At 37.6% G+C, this 19,544-nt stretch overlaps 1 protein-coding gene across 5 annotated transcripts; it reads right to left on the bottom strand.

The window, feature by feature from the left end:
- On the bottom strand, nt 1-19,522 carry POLR3F (RNA polymerase III subunit F). 5 transcript variants are annotated; one of them, XR_008392591.1, is made up of 10 exons: nt 19,314-19,520; nt 18,128-18,245; nt 14,821-14,888; nt 13,892-13,959; nt 11,253-11,365; nt 8,462-8,605; nt 8,227-8,334; nt 7,183-7,374; nt 2,759-6,171; nt 140-225 (listed from the first exon to the last, which is right to left on the bottom strand). XR_008392591.1 is itself a non-coding variant. In XM_053670935.1 (9 exons), exons 1-9 carry the CDS (start codon nt 19,373-19,375, stop codon nt 61-63), a joined length of 1,038 nt encoding a protein of 345 aa, XP_053526910.1. In that variant the 5' UTR covers nt 19,376-19,521; the 3' UTR covers nt 1-60. The 5 variants fall into 5 exon arrangements, 3 of the variants coding, with proteins under 3 accessions (XP_053526910.1, XP_053526911.1, XP_037015859.1); XR_008392592.1 differs by having other exon boundaries at nt 142-225; nt 5,889-6,171; XM_053670935.1 differs by lacking the exon at nt 2,759-6,171 and having other exon boundaries at nt 1-225; nt 19,314-19,521.
- Between the last annotated feature and the right edge of the window lie 22 nt (nt 19,523-19,544).

Below are 19,544 nucleotides of genomic sequence, written 5' to 3'. Positions count from 1 at the left end.
AATGTTTAGAGAGATTTTTATTTCCTATTGAAGCAAGGGATGGATACTTTTATGTTTTAGCTACTGATTGTAAGCTTTAAAAATCAATCTCTGGTCCTGGCCAGTGTGGCTCAGTTGATTGGAGCTGTCATCCCATAGACCAAAAGGTTGCAGGTTTGATCCTTGGTTGGGGTGCACATGAGAGGCAACCAGTTGATGTTTTCTTGCCTCTCTCCCCTTCTGTCTCTATAAAAAGCAATAAAAGTGTCCTTCAGTGAGGATTAAAAAATGATAATCTCTGGTTATCAAGACACAATGCCAAGTTGGATTTAAAACCAGTTCCTAGAAAAATAGAGTACCCAGGAATAAACTTAACCAAGGAGATGGAAGACCTCTACTTACAAAACTACAGAACACTGAAGAAATTAAGGAAGACACAAATAAGTGCAAATATATACTGTGTTTGTGGATTAGAAGAATTAACATCATCGAAATGTCCACACTACCCAAAGCAACTTATAGATTTGATGAAATCCCCATTAAAGTACCAATGACATATTTCACATGTATAGAAGAAGTATTTCAAAAATGTATGGAACAATAAACAACAACGAATAGCCTCGGCAGTTTTTAAATTTTTTCTTACATTTTCCTTTCTCTTTTATTAAGTATTTTTTTATTGGTTGTGCGATTAGTTTTCCCAATTTTCCCCCTTTATCCTCCCCTCAACTCACCAGCATTCCCTGCTTAGTTCATGTCCATGGGCTGTTTTTCTTTTTTTTCCATGGGTGGTCTGTACATTATGTGATATGTTTTTTTTTTTGAGCTCTTCTTATTTGCTGGTCATACTGATTCCTTTGATACCATTTTGTAGGTAACTCTCTCCTATTTCTTGCTCCTTTTAAGATTCTCTTTGGCCCTGGCTGGTGTAGCTCAGTGGATTGAGCTCGGGCCTGCGAACCACATTATCAAGGTTTGATTCCCAGTCAGGGCACATGCTTGGGTTGCAGGCCGATTCCCTGCAGGCCAGTTCCCAGCAGGGGATGCATGAAAGGCAACCATACATTGACGTTACTCTCCCTCTCCCCTTCCCTCCTTCCTCTCTAAAGATAAATAAAATCTTAAAAAAAATTCTCTGTCTCTAATCTTGAGTAACTTAATGATGACGTGCCTTGATGTGTTCTTCTTTGGGTTCAATGTCTATGGGACTCTCTGAGTTTCCTGGATTTCCTGGAAGTCCATTCCCTTCACTAGATTGGGAAAGTTTTCCTTTATTATTTGTTCAAGTTAGTTTTTGATTTCTTGCTGTTGTTCTCCTCCTAGCACCTCTATAATTCAAATGTTGGAATATTTCAGGGTGTCCCAGAGGTTTGTAAGACTCTCACTTTTTTTTTTAATTATGCCATTACATTTGTTCTATTTCCCCCCTCCATTCCCCTCCACCCTGCACACCCCTCCCCCACCATCCCCCCTTTAGTTCATGAACACCTGTCTCAAGTTCTTTAGATTCTGTATTTCCCCTACTATTCTTACCCTCCCCCCTATTTTTTATCTACTGTCTATGCTACTTATTTTCTGTACCTTCTCCCCACTTCTCCCACTCCCCTGTTGCTAATCCTCCACGTGATCTTCATTTCTATGGTTCACTCCTGATCTAGCTGTCCTCTTAATTTGCTTTTGTTTTAGGTGTGGTTGTTAATAACTGAGTTTGCTGTCCTTTCACTGTCCATCTTTTTTATCTTCTTTTTCTTAGGTAAATCCCTTCAACATTTCATATAATAAGGGCTTGGTGATGATGAACTCCTTGAATTTGATCTTATCTGAGAAGCACTTTATCTGTCCTTCCATTCTAAATGAAAACTTTGCTGGATAGAGCAATCTTGGTTGTAGGTCTTTGGTTTTCATGACTTGGAATACCTCTTTCCAGCCCCTTCTTGCCTATAAGGTCTCTTTTGAGAAATCAGCTGACAGTCCGACGGGAACTCCTTTATAGGTGACTGTCCCCTTATCTCTTGCTGCTTCTAGAATTCTCTCCTTCATTTGAATCTTGGCTAATATAATTATGATGTGCCTTGGTGTGTTCCTTCTTGGGTCCAACTTCTTTGGGACTCTGAGCTTCCTGGATTTCCTGGAAGTCTATTGCCTTTGCCGGATTGGGGAAATTCTCCTTTATTATTTGTTTAAATAAGTTTTTCACTCGTGGTTGTTCCTCTTCCCCTTCTGGTACCCCTATAATTCGGATGTTGGAACGTTTAAACATGTCCTGGAGGTTCCTAAGTCTCTCCTCATTTTTTTGAATTCTTGTTTCTTCATCCTTTTCTGTTTGGTCACTTTTTTCCTCTTTCTGGCCCACTCCTTTGATTTGAGTCCCAGTTTCCTTTCTATTACTATTGGTTTCCTGTGCATTTCCATTCATTTCAATTAGTTTAGCCTTCATATGTTCCTCTAATTTGTGACCCAAATCAACCAGTTCTGTGAGCATCCTGATCACCAGTGTTTTGAACTGTGCATCTGAAAGTTTGGCTATTTCTTGGTCGCTTAGATTTATGGGCTCTGAGTTGTTCTTGAGCCACATTTTTATCTGTTTGTGCCTGTTACGTATGAGGAGCAGAGCCTTAGTTGTTTACCAGGGCGGGGCCAGAGAGGGAGCAATGGCGGTCCTCTCTGCTCGCCCCCCTCTGTTGATCTGAGCGGAAATGTGCGAGCCCGCTACCCTGCGCCCTGTGGTCTCAATGCTCGCCTCTTCATTGGTTTATCTGCAAGCAAATGCTCGACTCACCGCAGACAGCCAGCCGTGCCTCTTCCCGGTGTCTGCCGGTAGCTAGCCCGCACCTGGGATCCATGCCTCCGGCTGCTTGTGCACGACCCCGGTTGGGGATCTTTTTGGCCAACATGCTCCGCTGCTGGCTTCGCCCCTCTTACTGGTTTAGCTGAGCATTTTGTTGTTTTCGGACTCCGTACTGTTGATTTTCTGTGTGGTTTGATTGCGTTTGTTGTTAAAACTTTGTTGTTTTTAGATTTGGTTGTGCGCAGACGCAAGGTGTTTCCACCTACGCTTCCATCTTGGCGGAAGTCCTAGCCTCAGCAATTTTGAAAAAGAAGAACAAAGTAGGCAGGATCACAATACCTGATATCAAACTATGTTACAAGGCTGCTGTAATCAAAACAGTCTGGTACAGGCATAAGGACAGACACAAAGATCAGTGGAACAGAATAGAGAACCCAGAAAGAAACCCATGTCCCTATGATCAATTAATACTCAATAAAGGGGGCAGGAGCATAAAATGGAGTAAAAGTAGCCTCATGGATACAAGGTATTAGGAGATCTGGACAGGTACATGCAAAAAAAAAAGAAAGAAAGAAACTCGACCACCAACTTACACCATACACAAAAATAAACTCAAGATACATAAAAGACTTAAATATAAATGATACCATAGAAGTCCTAAAGAACATAGGCAGGAAAATTTCAGATATCCCATGCAGCAACATTTTCACCAATATCTGCCCTGGCACAAGGGACATGAAGGAAAGAATAAACAAATGGGGCAATACTAAATTAAAAAGCTTCTGCATGGCTAAAGAAAACATCAGCAAAATAAAAAGGGAACCAAGTGTGTGGGAAAACATATTTGCCAATGATACCTAAGACATGAATTTGACCTCCAAAATATATAAAGAACTCACATGACTCCACACCAGGAAGACAGACAATACAATTAAAAATTGGGCAAAGGATCTAAACAGATACCTCCAGGGAGGACATACAGATGGCCCAGAGACATATGAAAGGACACTCAACATCACTAGCCATCAGAGATGCAAATTAAAACCACAATGACATACCACTTCACACCAGTTAGAATGGCCATCATAAACACATCAATAAACAAGTGCTGGGAGGTTGTGGAGAAAAGGGAACCCTAGTAACTGTTGGTGGAAATGCAGACTGGTGCAACCACTGTGGAGAACAGTATGGAATTCCCTCAAAAATCTGAAAATGGACTACCCTTTTGATCCAGTAATTCCACTGCTGGGATTATACCCTCAGAATCCTGAAACACAAATTCAAAAGAACCTACACACCCCTATGTTTATAGCAGCACTATTTACAATAGCCAAGTGCTGGAAATTGCCCAAGTGCCCATCAGTAAATCAGATTAAAAAATGGTGGTATTGTACATGTTGGAATACTACAGGCAGAAAGAACTCCTACCCTTCAGTACAGCATGGATGGAAATGAGTATTTTGCTAAGTAAAATAAGCCAGGTAGTGAAAGACAAATGCCTTATAATCTCACCTATAAGTGGAACGTAATCAAAAGAGCCATAGACATGGAAATAATGAACAAATTGACAGGGACCAGAGTGGAGGAGGAATAGGGATAATGGGGGAAACAAGGGGAAGGGTCAAGTCAAGGAACATGTACAAAGGACTCATGGACAAGGACAATGGGGTAAGGAATGGCTCTGGGAGCAGGGCAGGGTGAGGAAGGCTGGATGGGGCGGGGTAGAACAATAGGTGGGAATGGGGACAACTGTAACTGAACAATAAAAAAAGAAAAGTAACAATAATGGCTATAAAAAGAAACTGTTTCCTGCTTTCCAATTCTAATTCTCCTCCAAGTTTAGGTTGCTTATTAAATAAGACTATGCCTCTGTGATAGACCAGGTCCCAGGAAGGAGAGATATTGGTATTACCATTCCAACTCTCACTGGGGATAGAAGAGAAACCTGCAGTTGCAGGCTCCCAGATTGTCTGTATCATATCTATATCTATATCTATATCTCTATACCTACCTCTAATACTAAAAAATGACCTTTGTTTCTAAGAGTAGTGCCATCAAAAAGTAATTTATACAGCTGACCACAGAATTCATCTAGTTCCTAAAAATTGGTTACTGGGCTGACTTTACTAATCCCATTTATCACATAATAATTCTTCTGATGGCTGCCCACTTAGAGTATCTCCAAACTGGTGTTTGAGGTCAGCCTCAGGAGTAGCTGAGTTTGAACTCCTTTTCTTTGGTATGATGCTTTTGGCCGAGACATAGAAACTTTTAAATGGAATTAAAAAGGAAAATACAACAAAGATCCTGAAAAGCCCTCTAGCTAACTTCTGTGTAACTACATCAAATAAGCTAGTGTTTTCCATATGGTTAAACACTGGAATTTAAAGTGCCATTAGAACTGAAGACCATTATGATGGCTTTCTGCTCAGTTTAGACATATTACACCATGATTTTTAGAACAGAGTAAGGAAATAAATTTAAAAGGAGACAAGAAAAGAAGAATGTTACCCCTCCCCAAAATAAAGTGTGAGTGGAGGGCAATGGTTATTTTTAGTTTTAATTTCAGTTAAAGAATCTAGGGAAAAATTCTAGTAAGTAATACAACTGAGCCACAGAACGAACTTCTAAAACTCTAACAAAGGTCTAGTGAAAAGAATCCTTTAACATGAATATGACACCATTTATGTACTGAAAACATAATTCACCATTAGGCTGAAGTAAATACAGTGGCATAATCCTCTGAAAAATATTTCTGACATAAAAAGGAATTAACTATATGGAAAAGTGCTGTTTCAACTCTCTCCTCCCTTCACACCTCAAATTTGTGTACACTGCTCTGCTATTCCTGCATTCCCTGTTTTAATTTCTTCCCAACAGAATCACTGAGAAAACAGAAATAGTGATAGTGAGCCAGATATAAGCAATTGCCAATGAAGACCTTAATAAATAACTTTAAAACAGGCATTTTTAGGCTCTATAACCATTATCCATTGATATATGTGGATCTGTTGGCTTCTTTTTTCTTGAACAATCACAAGTCTTAAAGGCTTCAGAAGATGTCCTCCAGAACTTCAGAGTGTTTTATTTACTGAACAAGAGATTTCACTACTAACCTTACCTGCTTTATATTCTCTTGACCACTTTACCAATATAAGCTTAATCTTCATAGATAAAATAGTATATATTTTCATAGCAGCAAGTCTGTATCCACTACTGTGAAATTTATTTTCAATGGAATTTGATGTTCCATCATGCATGAAGTTATTTATTTGCTCCCAAAGTAACTTTATTTGCAAAATGTCAGTAAAGTTCATAGCTCTGTATTAAAATTCAAGCCACTCTGTCATATAAATACAGTTGGATGGCGAAATCTCACCACCTTCATGGCAGTCGTCAAAAACCTTTAAAAGAAAAAAGTTTATACTCAAACCAAAGTTTTAAAATTATTACACTAGGTAATGTCAAATTAAATGCCAACTATAACTCAAATTTCTGCTAACGCAAAATACAAAAACATCCAAGACCCAACTATTTATTTCAAGTACTATTAAAATCAAAACTTTCAAAATGAAAGATTGGGATTGTACTTAAGAACATACAATACTATAATACGACCTGCTCTGTGATCACAGAATTAGTTAATGGGAAATCTTTTACTATAGCGTAAAGATGAGCATGTTCACCTGCCCACTGGGAAAAAGGCTATCAGTGGGTAACACAGGAATACAAGAAGGAAGACCTATAAGTAAGAATGACTTACTTTTGACTTACCAAATGTCTCATGTTTAGCTTTCCTTTTTGTGAAGGGATGCTAAATAGAATTCCTAATATGCTAGCCTTTTTTCTAATAATTGAAACCATGGCATAGATTGTTTAGAAGTATAAAAGGGACCAGTCTCATGAAATAAAACATAGACTAGCAGCCCAAAAATATAAATGTGATGAGGGCCAGGATAGTACCTATAGCACACAGTTGACACTCATAAGCTAAATGGGAATGAATCAATAAAGAGTGTTGGAGCATGGTTGTTACTTCGAAGCTACATGCTTAGGTTTTCCTTAGCTTAACTTCCCTTCTACTTAAGAGGAAATGACACCACTAGCTCAAAAGGACACAAGGAGGATTAAATGAAACCACATAAATCTTCAAAAATATGTCTGGCCATGGTACATTCTCAACAAATCTCACTTCCACCCTACTTAGGTTAAATAATTAATGCTTGTCAAAAAGCATCCATTTCAGGGCCAGTACAAATTTCTTATGCAAGGCAAGATTTGTTCATTAAATGTCTGTCATCAACATGACATAGAGGTTTGAGATCTTGGTCAATCCTGAGAGTGAGAAAATGGGGTGTGCTTTTGCTGGTACATTATGTGGCAGTCAGGTATAAAGTGAAGTCACTTCAACTCACCGGACAGAGTCCACAGGGGGCCCGAACCAAACCCGTAGGTGGGATGATTGGATTGACTGCCCTATAGAGTTTCATGTGTCCATCTACACTGCCAACTGTGCCTTCTTTTGCAGCGATGATAGTCATCTCCACTTTCCCATCATAGATGAGTGTATTCAAGATGGTTTCAATGTCCTCCATGGACAACTCTACCTATAAAAGGGAATGTATGAAAAAGGAAACAGAAAGGACAAGGAGACATTCTTTTGGAGGGGGTTAAAAACAGTATATGGTCACAATTCCTTAGCGAAATGGGGAAGCATTATGCTGGCAAGTAATCAAAAGTACAAGGAGGTTGAACAATGGTCCAATTTAGCACAAACCACTCATGCTGGGGACAGAACACTTACCTCAAACTGAGTTTGACACTTGCTGATAAATTTACTCTTATGAGTAAAATCTGGAAGTCTTGTAAAGTAACATTTGTTTGGCAAGAACTTGATAGACATTTACATAGACATCAAAGTCTTTAGTCAAAATTCATAGTTTTTCTTAACAAATGAAAAATTTGGGAAATGAAAATGACATGTCCAAGTGTCCATTTCAATTTCTTCTCCAACTATAAAGCATCCAGCATAATTTCCTTATGTATAGGTCTTTAAAAAGTATGATAACACTGCTTGCTTCTCATAAGATGGAAAATACCAATAAATGACAACTGACACAATGACTTATGTTTAGCATGTATGTTGAAATGTGCCTGACAAAATCAAGAACTTACCAGAACAGACTTTACAATTCTGACAGTGAAATGCACTGCCAGGCCCCCACTCTGGTGCTCTATCTCTGAAGCTCACATACAGTTAAGCAGTGCCAATGGCAATGACCATGTTTGCCTAACTAGCTCAGGACAGTGCTTTCTCAAAGTGGGTTCTACAGAATATTTACAAGTTATCACCTGAAAAAAGGATCTAGTTCAAATATGTTTGGAACACATTGTAAACTATATCCCTATGATAAACAAGTTTTTAAAAATAAGATTAAAATTAGAAACTGAGTTCTAACCTTACTGATTCCCAATTCACAGATATATTTCCATACTTCGTGTGATGATGCAAAAGAACTATTTCTTTGTATCATTGGATTCTGTTTGCTTTCTCGTGCTGTTTCTGCCTATAAGGGTAGAAACATAAATCTCAGCAAGAATACTAGCATTTTCTAAATATAATTTATACAGAGCAAAATCAAAAGCAGAAAATATTTTGTTTAGTACATTACTGTTTACTCAATTATGCCTTACCTTGGTTTGCAGGAACTTAAAACACTGTTGGTTAAGTACCTCTACAAATTCAGATTCAAAATCCTGGTCACTATACCAGGCTCCACCAGTCACAGACCGGTCAGGTTGCAGGTTATAGAGCATATATACCTTTTTTTTTGAGGCCTAGGAAAAAACATGCACAGCAGATGTGGTTATAAGCTCACAGTCTCCCAAAACTGGGATTGGGAAAAAAAATTATGTTTTAAGAGTTTTAGATTTACAAGATTATTGTAAAAAATGATATAAAATTTCCATTTACCTTGTAATAATTTCCATATTATTGACATCTTCCATGAAGAGGGTATATTTGTCACAATTAATGAACCAATATTGATATATTATTATGCACTAAACTATACTTTATTCATATTTCCTTAATTTTTCCATAATATCCCTTTTATGGTTTAGGATTCTATCTAAGATACCATATTAGACTTAGTAAGGCTCCTGGGGCAATTTCTAGCTGTGACAATTTCTCAGTCTTATTGATGAACTTGCCAGTTTTGAGAATTACTAGTCAGGTATTCTATAGGATGCCCTTAACTGGGATTTATATGATGTTTTTCTGATAATTAGACTGGACAAAAAAACACCACAGAGGTCAAATGACCTTCTTATCACATCATATCAAGGGTATTTGATTATCACCAAGTGATGACTGATTGTCAACAGTATGACTTGTCAGTGTTGATATTAACTATAATTTCTTGTCTAAAAGCAGTGATTCTCACTTTTCTTCACTGTAGTTACTTTTTCTCCTGCCCTTTCTTGGATGCACAGTCCAGTTAAGAATTGGGAATTATGTTTTACTTCCTTTACGGTAAAATGTCTACATAAATTATTTGGAATTTTTCTACATGAAAGATTTGTCTAATCTGCCCCATTTATTTATTTATTCAAACATTTATCTGTTGGCATGGATTAATGAATATTTATACTACTTTATTCTGCAATCTTGAAAACATGATGCTAAGTGAAAGAAAGCAGACACAAAAGACAATATATTGTATAATTCCATTTATAGGAAATGTCCAGAATAAGCAAATTTATAGAGACAGAAAGCACCTTAGTGGTTGTCAGGGCCTGGGGGCAGGGAGGCTAGGGAGTGGCTGCTAGCCTCCCTGGGGTCACATTTTGAGGTGATAAACATGTTCTAAAATTACAAGAATATGATAGTTGCGTTTTTCTGTGAAAACAGTAAAACCCAATAAATCATACACTTTAAGAGGATTAATTTTATGATATATAAGTTATATCTCAATGAAGCTATTAAAAATAAAGATGTAGGAGAACTGTCGAAATCAAGCTAGGTGATGGGTATGTGGGGATTCATTATGTTATTTTCTTTACTTTTATAATGATAGAAAATTATCCATTAAAAATATGGAAGAGAAATAACATTCTAATTTAGACAGTGGTATGACATAAATATCATTGATTAAATAATATCAAATGAATATTAAATCTTTTTTTTTGCGGTTCACCTGGTTTTTAAAAAATATTATTTTTCAATTACATTTGACATTCAATATTGGTTTATATTATTTTCAGGTGTACAGCATAGTGGGTAGACAATCATATACCTTATAAAGTGATCCTCCCAGTATTTCAAGTACCCACCTGGCACCATGATAGTTACTACATTATTGACTATATTCCCTATGCTGTACTTTACACACCTGTAACTATTTTGTAACTACCAATCTATACTTACATATTTCACCTTTGCACCCAGCCTACCAACTCTTCTTATGCTCTGGCAACCAGCAATTGCTTCTCTGTATCGATGACTCTGTTTCTATTTGTTTATTCATATATTTTTTTCCTTTAGGTTCCACATATAACTAGAATCATACATTTTCTTTGTCTTGCTCTGTCTAATTTCACTTAGTATAATACTCTCTAGGTCCACCCATGCTGTCACCAGTGATAAGACTCCATTCTTTTTTATCTCTCCATCTATTGATGGACACTTAGGTTGTTTCCATATATTTGCTATTATAAATGATGCTGCAATGAACATAGGGGTGCACATATTGAATCAGTGTTTGGGGTTTCTTCAGATATTTACCCAGAAGTGGAACTGCTGAGTCATAAGGCAGTTCCATTTTTAATTGTTTTGAGGCACCTCCATCCTGTTTCTCATAGAAGCTGTACCAATTGCATGAATATCAAATTCTTAAATGCTAAAATTTGTGTTCAAGCCAACTTTAGTCTGGGGAAATCCTGGCTCCTCTAATCCTAAATCAGTGAGGTCAATAGCAGATGTCTCTGATAGACCCAGCTGGGGAGTATGGAGCCCCTGAAGGACGTGACAAGTGGACGGGATGAGAAGGAGAAACACTATCTACTGGAACAGAAGCTCCACCAGAGCAGGGATCTTTCTCTGATTGGTTTAATAATGTATCCCAAGCACACAAAACAGTGCCTGGCACATAGCAAACACACAGTCAATATTTGTTCAATGAGCTATCTAATATGCCAGGATGAGGTAAATTCTCTTATGTATCACAAAATCCAGGAAAAATGTTCATGATTCCAAAAATTGTCCTGAATAGCTTTAGATTTTTGAGTGGTTAGACAACTAGACAGTGCTACATCTAACTAAGCAGCGCCTCCAAACTAATGAGCTAAATTTTTAAAATCTTTTTTGACCACAACTTTAAATCACAACATAGCTTAAATAACAATTTTTAAAAACCCTGAAATATACCTGGAGCAATATATGTACAGCCAACATTTGAGAGAAGAAAAAGAGAACACTACTCACTGCCACAGACTTAACAGCTTTGATAAGCTTTTTACTTTCCAAATTCTTTAGAATTTTGTTAATTTCTGTTAATGGCAAATTACTTTTATACCGGATATCTCTGCTCCATATTCCTATGAGAAAGTAAAATAAAATAAGTTGAAAACTCTAGGATTTGTATTTATAATCCCCATTGCTTATATCTCATTCCAAAACTAGCAAAATATGTATGTATATACTCCTACTGCTTAGCTATTGGAAAAATTAAGTGACTTAGAAGAAATAATCTGAGATAGAGTACCAAAAATAGGCAAAAACAATACCTAAGTCATATGTTCTATTTAGCAACTGAAAATTTCTTGGAATCCTAACATGGCATCTTTTAAAAAACAAATGAAAAGGACACTTTTGTAATGAAAGAAAAATGCTGAAATGTTACTGAATTAATGTAGTTTTGGACTACATAATGACATCTCACTCAATGATAAACTGCATATATACTGGAAGTCCCATACGATTTTAATGGAGCTGAATATTCATTCTATCACCTATTGACATCACAGCTGTTCTAACGTTGTAGCCCAAGTCATTACTTATGTGTTTGTGGTGATGCTGGTGTACACAAATCTGCAAGCTGTATAAAATATGCAGCATATACAACTACTACAGTACATAATACTTGATGATGGTAAATGACTATGTTACTGATGTATATATTTACTTATTGTAAATAATTTAGAGTATACTTTTTACTTATAAAAAAAGTTTGCTGTATAACAGTATGCTGCAGTAACCTCATACAAATCAGATTTACTGTGTCTGTTGATTGTACCCTTTTCTCTAGTGCATGATTTAACCTCATGTTGCTTTCTGCAGTAACATGCTGTATAGGCTTATAGCTTAGGAGCAATAGTCTACACTATTACAGTCTAGGTGTGTAGCAGATTTATACAATCTAAGTCTACTTTCTTTAAAAAAATTTTTTTAAAATAATTTTATTTAGTTATTTTTCAGGTACAGTTTTTTGTCTACTTCTCCCATCCCAGTCCTCCCCCCCAGCCCTGTGCTCCCACCTCCCTCCCATTTCCACCCCCCTTAGTTCTCGTTCCTGTGTCCTTCATATTTGTTCCTCCAAATCCCTCCCCTTTTTTCCCCCTTAAATTCCCTTCCCTCTTCCCTCTTGTCCCCTTGTCCTCTATTTCAGTGTCTTTGTTTTTATTCTGCTTGCTTGTTTGTTTTGTTGTTTAGCTTCCTGTTAAAGGTGAGATCTTTTATTTATTGATTTGAGAGAGAGAGAAAGAGAGAAACATCAACTTATTGCTCTACTTACTTACGTACGTACGTATTCCTTGGTTACTTCTCCTATGTACCCTGACTGGGGATTAAACCCACAACCTTGGCTCATCGGAACAATGCTATAACCAACTGAGTTACCCAGCCAGGATGGATTATACCATCTGTTTAAGTGAACTCTATAATGTTTGCAAAAAGAATAATGAAATCACCTAACAATGCATTTTCAGAACTTATCCATGTAGTTAAGTGGTGCTTGACTATATTATATTGGCTCTTCTATTCCCTCCTGCACCTCAACTTTTGTTTTCTTTAAATTTCACTTCAGATTATATATGTGAAAAATAAACTTAAGTTTGGGGTGGGTCAGCTGCTATCTTCAAGGGAGAGCAAAAACCTCTTTATGACAGCCGCTTTGTCCATTATTTATACAATACTATATTGGGGAAATGAAAAACAGAAGATTATAGTTCTTACAGCCAGTAAAAGTCCTGTACAGAAAGCTATTAATTTTTCTTTCAAAGAAGGAAAGAGTGAAAATGAGAATTTTATGTGAAAATACTTTGCTCTATTTTCTTCACAACAGAGAAGCATAATGAGATAGGAAGAATTTTTTGAATAGAGAATAGCTTTTTCATAGGTCTATTTAAAATATTTTAATTAAACTTTCTAATACATGTAAAAATTACATGGTTTCAGATTACATCATAAATATTAAAGCTAACAGATCAAACAGGTCCTAAAGTGCAGTAACAGCAATTTAGATATAGTTCTTCTATGAAGATAGAGGAACTAAAAAGCTGTTGAGGGACCTAGTCAATGCCACACTGCACTACACATCTCTCTTTGTCTTTTTTGGCAAACCCAAACAGATGTTATTATCCACAATTTACATAGAAAAATGAAGAAAATAAGGCTTCCAAAGCACAGAGAGTGAGGATTAAAAAAAAAAGAAGAACCTTAAGTTTTATTTAGTTCGGATAATACAATCACCTAGTTCAACATTCAGAATTTTCTTTCCATCCCTACCCACAGTCATCTAACTCCTGCCTCCTTTGAGGCAACAATGACATCACTTCATGAGTCTTTTAAGCATATGTACAGTACAGGGTAGAGCAAAAGTAAGCTTACAATTGTTCATATGGAAAATAATACAATAATTAATAAATAATAAAACAAGAATAAACTGTTTTGCATACTCACAACTGTAAACCTACTTTTCCCCTACCTTGTACATATGTATACTTCCTTCTCCCTTTTACATAAATGGCGGTGTACACATGATCCATACCCTGGGAAGACAGGATCTCAGTTCCTATATCTAGTCCTAAAGTCAATGTTTTCTGCTTCTTCCTTCACATGCTTACCTTTATTTCCTGCATCTTCTATGATCTGGTATACTAGTTTTTCTTGGTTATCTGATCCCTTCATTTTACTGCAGGGGAATAAAGTAGAATTAGAAAGGCAAACAGACACACAGTAATCTAATAATCTACATGACTACTTATGAATTAGCAGACAAAGTCATCATATTGATTTGTTTACAAAAAAAAGCGCAAACCTTAAAAAGAATGAGACAAGTTAAAAAAAAAAGTTTCAAAACAGTGAGGCTAGTCCCGACTGGTGTGGCTTAGTGAGTTGGGCATGGTCCCACAAACTAAAAGGTCACTGGTTCAATTCCTGGTCAGGGCACATGCCTGGGATGAGGGCCAAGTCTCCAGCTGGGGGAATGCAAGAGGCACCTGATTGATGTTTCTCTAGAACATTGATGTTTCTTTCCCTTTTTTTCTCCCTCCCTTACCCTCTCTAAAAATAACTAAATAAAATCTTAGAAAAAAACAGTATGGATAGCATGATCCCATTTGTGTTTAAAAGAGATTATATATGAATATATAAGCATCTGTATGTATTTATATATATCTAGAAGAGAAGACATACACCAAATTATTAACAAGTTACCTCTGGGAAATGGAACTCATGATAGGAGACAGGGATGATGTGCAGGAGGTTTACATTATGCTATTCTGTTTTGGCTTTTTTTCCAAAAGCATATATTATTTTTGTAATAAAGTTTTTAAAAAGATTTTATTTATTTTTAGAGAGAGGGAGGGAGAGAAACATCAATGTATGGTTGCCTCTTGCGAGCCCCCTACTGGGGACCTGGCCTGCAAACCAGGTCTGTGCCCCAACTGGGATTCAAATTGGCAACCCTTTGGTTCGCAGGTCAGCACTCAATCCACTGAGCCATACCAGCAAGGGCAAAAGTTTTCTTAAAATGATATAATTTGGTGCTTACCCAGCATTCTGAGAATCCTTTATTCTATAGAGAAGGCCTGTATTGCTCCTTAAGAGATCCAACTGACCCTAAATTTTTAAAATAGAAAATAGCAGTTAACTGCTTTGTACATACACCAAATCCAATGACAAATGTCAATGAATGCATTTTTTAATGTTTAACACAGACTAAAATATTCTACGTCTTGTTACTTGTCAGTTCCACACTTGAGATTTAAGTTTTTGCATACCTATAACATACAGTGTATTTTTAAAAACTTACCTCTTTATCTCATTGTTTTCTAATATTAACACCTAACAATTACCTATATGCTAGATCCTGGCTTAGTTATATGTTCAATGCACAAAGATTACAGACAAGCAGCTTTACAATAATAGAAAAAAATCTGTATTCAAATTAAAATAAAATCAATAGATACACATAAAATATAATTTATGTAATATAAAGTTCAAATAAAGGCTGACATGCATACTCTATCACATGATGATTAAATAAAAGTTACAGAGTTAATAGTGACATTTACTGATACACGATTTCTATTGCGTTACATGAAAATTAGGTAAAAAGGTCAACCAATGAATAGAAGACCTACAATTTTGTTGTTCTCTAATGAGTCAAAAGTAAAATAAAGCATATCTAACATACGCTTCTGATTTTCCTTGGGTCTGAACTTAAGAACACCCAGATTTCTGGGTGGCAATACCACTGGGTTTCTGGCAGTATGGGGAAGCCATGGCTAAGATGGGCAGACCCATGACTTTAAAATGGGTTTACCTATAGCTTAACAGTAATACCTCCCCACTGACTCCACTAAGCAGCAAAACTGAACCACAAAGCTCAATTTAGAGGCTCCATTCAGTCTTTTAATTCAATCAAGAACATTTCATGAACACCAGTCTATGATTGTTGTTTGGGGGTACAAACATGAATTCTAAAAGAATCACACAGCTAAATGCAATACAATCTGGCTGGTGTTATGAGAGGTAAGTGCCCAAGTGTGGCTCAGTTGGTTGGAGTGTCATCCTATAAACTGAAAGGTCACAGGTTTGATTCCCAGTCAGGGCACATACCTACGTTGCAAGTTCGGTCCCCTGTTGGGCCACAAGAGGCAACCAATTGATGCTTCTCTCTCACATCGATGTTGCTCTCCCTCTTTCCCTCCCTTCCCCTCTCTCTAAAATAAGCATATCCTGGGGTGAGGCTAAAAACAATAAAAAATTTTAAAAAATAAATGTTAAGTAATGGGTGGGATGGGCTCTCAGAGAAGCGGCTTTGGCCCAATCAGGGATTCAGGGAGGTTTCCTGGAGACAAGAGCAGAGTTGAATCTTGAAGAATAGTCAGTCTGTGAAGAATGGGAAGAAGGGCCTTCCCTTTTAAGCAAGGAAGACTGCTTAAGCAAAGGATCTGGGGCATACAACAGCATAATGTGGTAGGAAACCAAGAAGAATCTGTTCCCTTTGAAACGTAACTTTTGAGGCACAATGATGGCAAAAGATAAGGCAGCTAAGGAAGGCAGGGACTTAATGTGGTCAATTCATGAGTTTGGACTTGAATCTCTACTGCTGAAAAGAAGCATTTCTGGTAGATAAGTGACTTAGTCAGATCTATATTTAAGGCAGATCAGGCTATCTGCTCTAAGGCAGATGGAACCAGGAAATCCAGGTAGGATGCACTGTAATAGCACTTTTACTCAGGTAAAAGCATAGAGCCTGAACACATGTGGGGGTATTAGGAATGGAAATAGGGGCACAATTTGATACTTATTTAAGAGTTAAAATCAGTAATACTTTGTGATTTATTAATAATCACTCTTTTGCTTAAAATTCTTTAATAGCTCCACCATTGCCTACAGCCTGCAAGCCAAAAGGACTGGCAGTAGATGGGGTCCTTCACAGAGGTGGTGAAAGAGAGGAAGGTACTGAGAATGATTTTCAGACAGAAAGGAAAGGGTTGAAAGGGTGGTAGCAGAACGAAAACACTTTCTATTTCCACAACCTCCCAGCATTCCTTCCTCTATCCTTCTTGTAGCTGAAGACCTTCGTCAACATGAATTGACTAGAAAGCATCAACAGTCCCCCTTCCTGGTGTTAAAACAAGGGTCAACAATCTAGGCCACTGTTTTTACAAACAGTTTTATTGGGACACTGCCATTTCCACTTATGTAGATGTGGACCATAGCTATTTTCTTAAAAAATTTATCTATTGTGATAGAAACCAAATGGCCCAACAAAGCTAAAATGCACACTATCTGGCACTTATGTTTTTAATGATTTTAATTATTTATTTTTAGAGAGAGGGGAAGGGAGGGAGAAAGAGAGGGAGAAAAACATTGATCAGCTACCTCTCATACATGCCCCAACCAGAGACCAAACCTGCAACCCAGGCATGTGCTCTGACCAGGAACCAAACCTGCGACGTTTCACTTTGTGGGATGATGCCCAACCAACTGAACTACAGTGGTAAGGGCTGCTATCTGGTACTTTATACAAAAAGTTTGCCAACCCCTGTGCTAGAAGGTTAAAGGGGACAGTTTAACAGAAAGTTTGCCTGTTCTCAAATCTCCATATCCCGAGTCCTTAGAAATCCAATAAAGCTGAGATTTAAAAAGTGTAACAGCCTTCAGATGAGCCTTTAGTATAGAAATCTTTTATGTAATCGCTACTAAGCAAACCGAAATGCTCTTAGGACATGGGAGTTTTGATGACAGAGGAAAGGAAGGAGAGATAGGTAGATTTAGAGCATGGTAGGGTCTTTTGGAGCAGTAGAGGAGAATGAAGAGGTAACAGCAGGTAGAAGGGATTCACTGGAAAAAAAAAAACAACCCACTGCTCTTACTTGGGGCACAGCCTCCACTTCCTCCCAGAGGCCTAACACTGTTCACATTCAACCGGACTCATTCCTGCCTTTTGAAATGTTCAATGTGAAATTGTGGAGAATGATACCCTAATAAGTTGGCTCTGTGATGACTCTGAAAAATCAGGGGGATGTATTTCATAGGGAATGTCCCAATACCAGTAGGAAGAAAACAGAAGATAAGTAGAGACTATGTCTATATACCTTTATGTATCTTAAAGACAATTAAGTTAAGAAATACAAGTTAATAAAAATATATTTATTTCATTTGTCTTGTAAAATGGTTAATAATTTTCTCTTTCCTCAATTCGGGCAGTCTGAGCTGTTTCCTGGTTTAGAATCTTATCAGTCACAAGCTAACATACCTTCTAATGTTTTTATGACTAATAATAGAAAGTAATGACAATGATAATTTTTAAAAAGTAATTACATTAACTAGTGGATTCACCTTACCATAGACAACAGTCTATTGATTGCCACTGCCCGCTGCTGAGCCTCTATATGAGGCATTTCATTTTGAATTACTTGGTCTGTGATTCCATGAGGAAACTGGTGACATAATTCTATAATCCTAGAACAAAGACGTTAACAACATTATTCACGTTTTTAGTTATTTTTAAGAGGCAGTGGGGAAAATACTAGTAGAACAATTTGAAATTGTGTCTTTCTTCACATTTGGGTTTCTATGATGGTTCTGAATCAAACCTGTCAAAATACATGTTTACTTTATTATTACTTAAGGGAAACATTTTTCTTTCACTAATACGGGCTTTAAACTAGACCAAAAGTCAAATAAAAACAAGGAAAAATCTTAATGCTGCGACTTCAATTTTTCCAGACACAAGTAGGACAAATTAGGATACCGTGCATTGGACAGCCATAAGTCTGCAAGCAGGAGGCAAGTCAGGTACTTCTGGTGGGAAGCCAAAATTTGTAACAATTTACAACTGCGGCCTGCTTTTAGCGTGATCTCTACCAAACCAAAAAAAAAAAAAAAGTTTTATTGGGACACTGCCATGTCCCAATAAAACTGTGATCCCTTCACTTTGTCATGGGATCATCATGTTATTCATAACAGTCTGAGAAAGTTGGTTCTTTTAAAACTATGTGGTAACCCAAAAGTAGCAGTGCAATGATAGAAATTTAAAATTGAGAGAGGCTTTAGATGCCCTACAATCCTGACTTAAATACTGTACAAAATTGTTTTTGCCTAAATGCTGCTTTGTAATCACAAACTGCACCCTAATTTCGCCTAAGCGTTCTGTGGTGGGAGTTACCATAGCGATAAGAGCTATCTTGGATCAGAGCGTGTATCCTCAAGTTCTATAGTAAAAACGCCTTCTTCTTTCTGAGCATCGACCAACCTTAACTCAGGAAGGCGGCGTATCATCATAATTTCCCGAACAGCATAGCCACAGCTACACAAAACTGCAGACTGTCAAGTTCCTTTCAAACTCCTTAAGAGTTTTGATCTCCCGGGGGGAGGAGGAGGTGCAAACCCGGCAACCCCATTCCTAAGCGCTCAGTGACCTCGTCCCGATATCTCCCGAAGGTCCCCGGAGAAAGGATCCCCATGCCCAAAGGACCCGCCGCCTGCGGAGCTTCGGAGATGGGAACCCAGCCTCACTCACTAATTTACCTGTTTTCTATTTCTACCGGATCCGCGTCCGGCAGCTGCAGCTTTACCTTCACCTCAGCCATGAAGGTGTAGTTCCCACCCTTGCGGGGAAGAAACGCGCACACCGGCCTGATAACAAACAGCAGCACTGGAGAAACTGAGTAGTTTCTCAAGGCCTGGGCGGTGGGCTTTCTTCCCCAAGTCGCAGCTGGTCCTTCCTTGTCTGTCGGCTTGAGGTGGCAAAACTGCGCC

Source organism: Artibeus jamaicensis, unplaced genomic scaffold, assembly GCF_021234435.1.
Source record: "Artibeus jamaicensis isolate MK-2021 breed Jamaican fruit bat unplaced genomic scaffold, CSHL_Jam_final contig_65, whole genome shotgun sequence".
NCBI classification, from domain to species: Eukaryota; Metazoa; Chordata; class Mammalia; order Chiroptera; family Phyllostomidae; genus Artibeus; species Artibeus jamaicensis.
This window is presented reverse-complemented; position numbering and strand designations above follow the sequence as displayed.

Excerpts from the sequence above, each read along its gene's own strand:
- POLR3F (XM_053670935.1), bottom strand. The coding sequence starts at position 19,375 with ATGGCTGAGGTGAAGGTAAAGCTGCAGCTGCCGGACGCGGATCCGGTA. Across the intron at positions 14,889-18,127 it reads TCAATAGACTGTTGTCTATG|GGTCAGTTGGATCTCTTAAG; the intron begins GTAAGGTGAATC and ends TTAAAAATTTAG. Across the intron at positions 7,375-8,226 it reads GTGAATTGGGAATCAGTAAG|GTAGAGTTGTCCATGGAGGA; the intron begins GTTAGAACTCAG and ends TCCCTTTTATAG.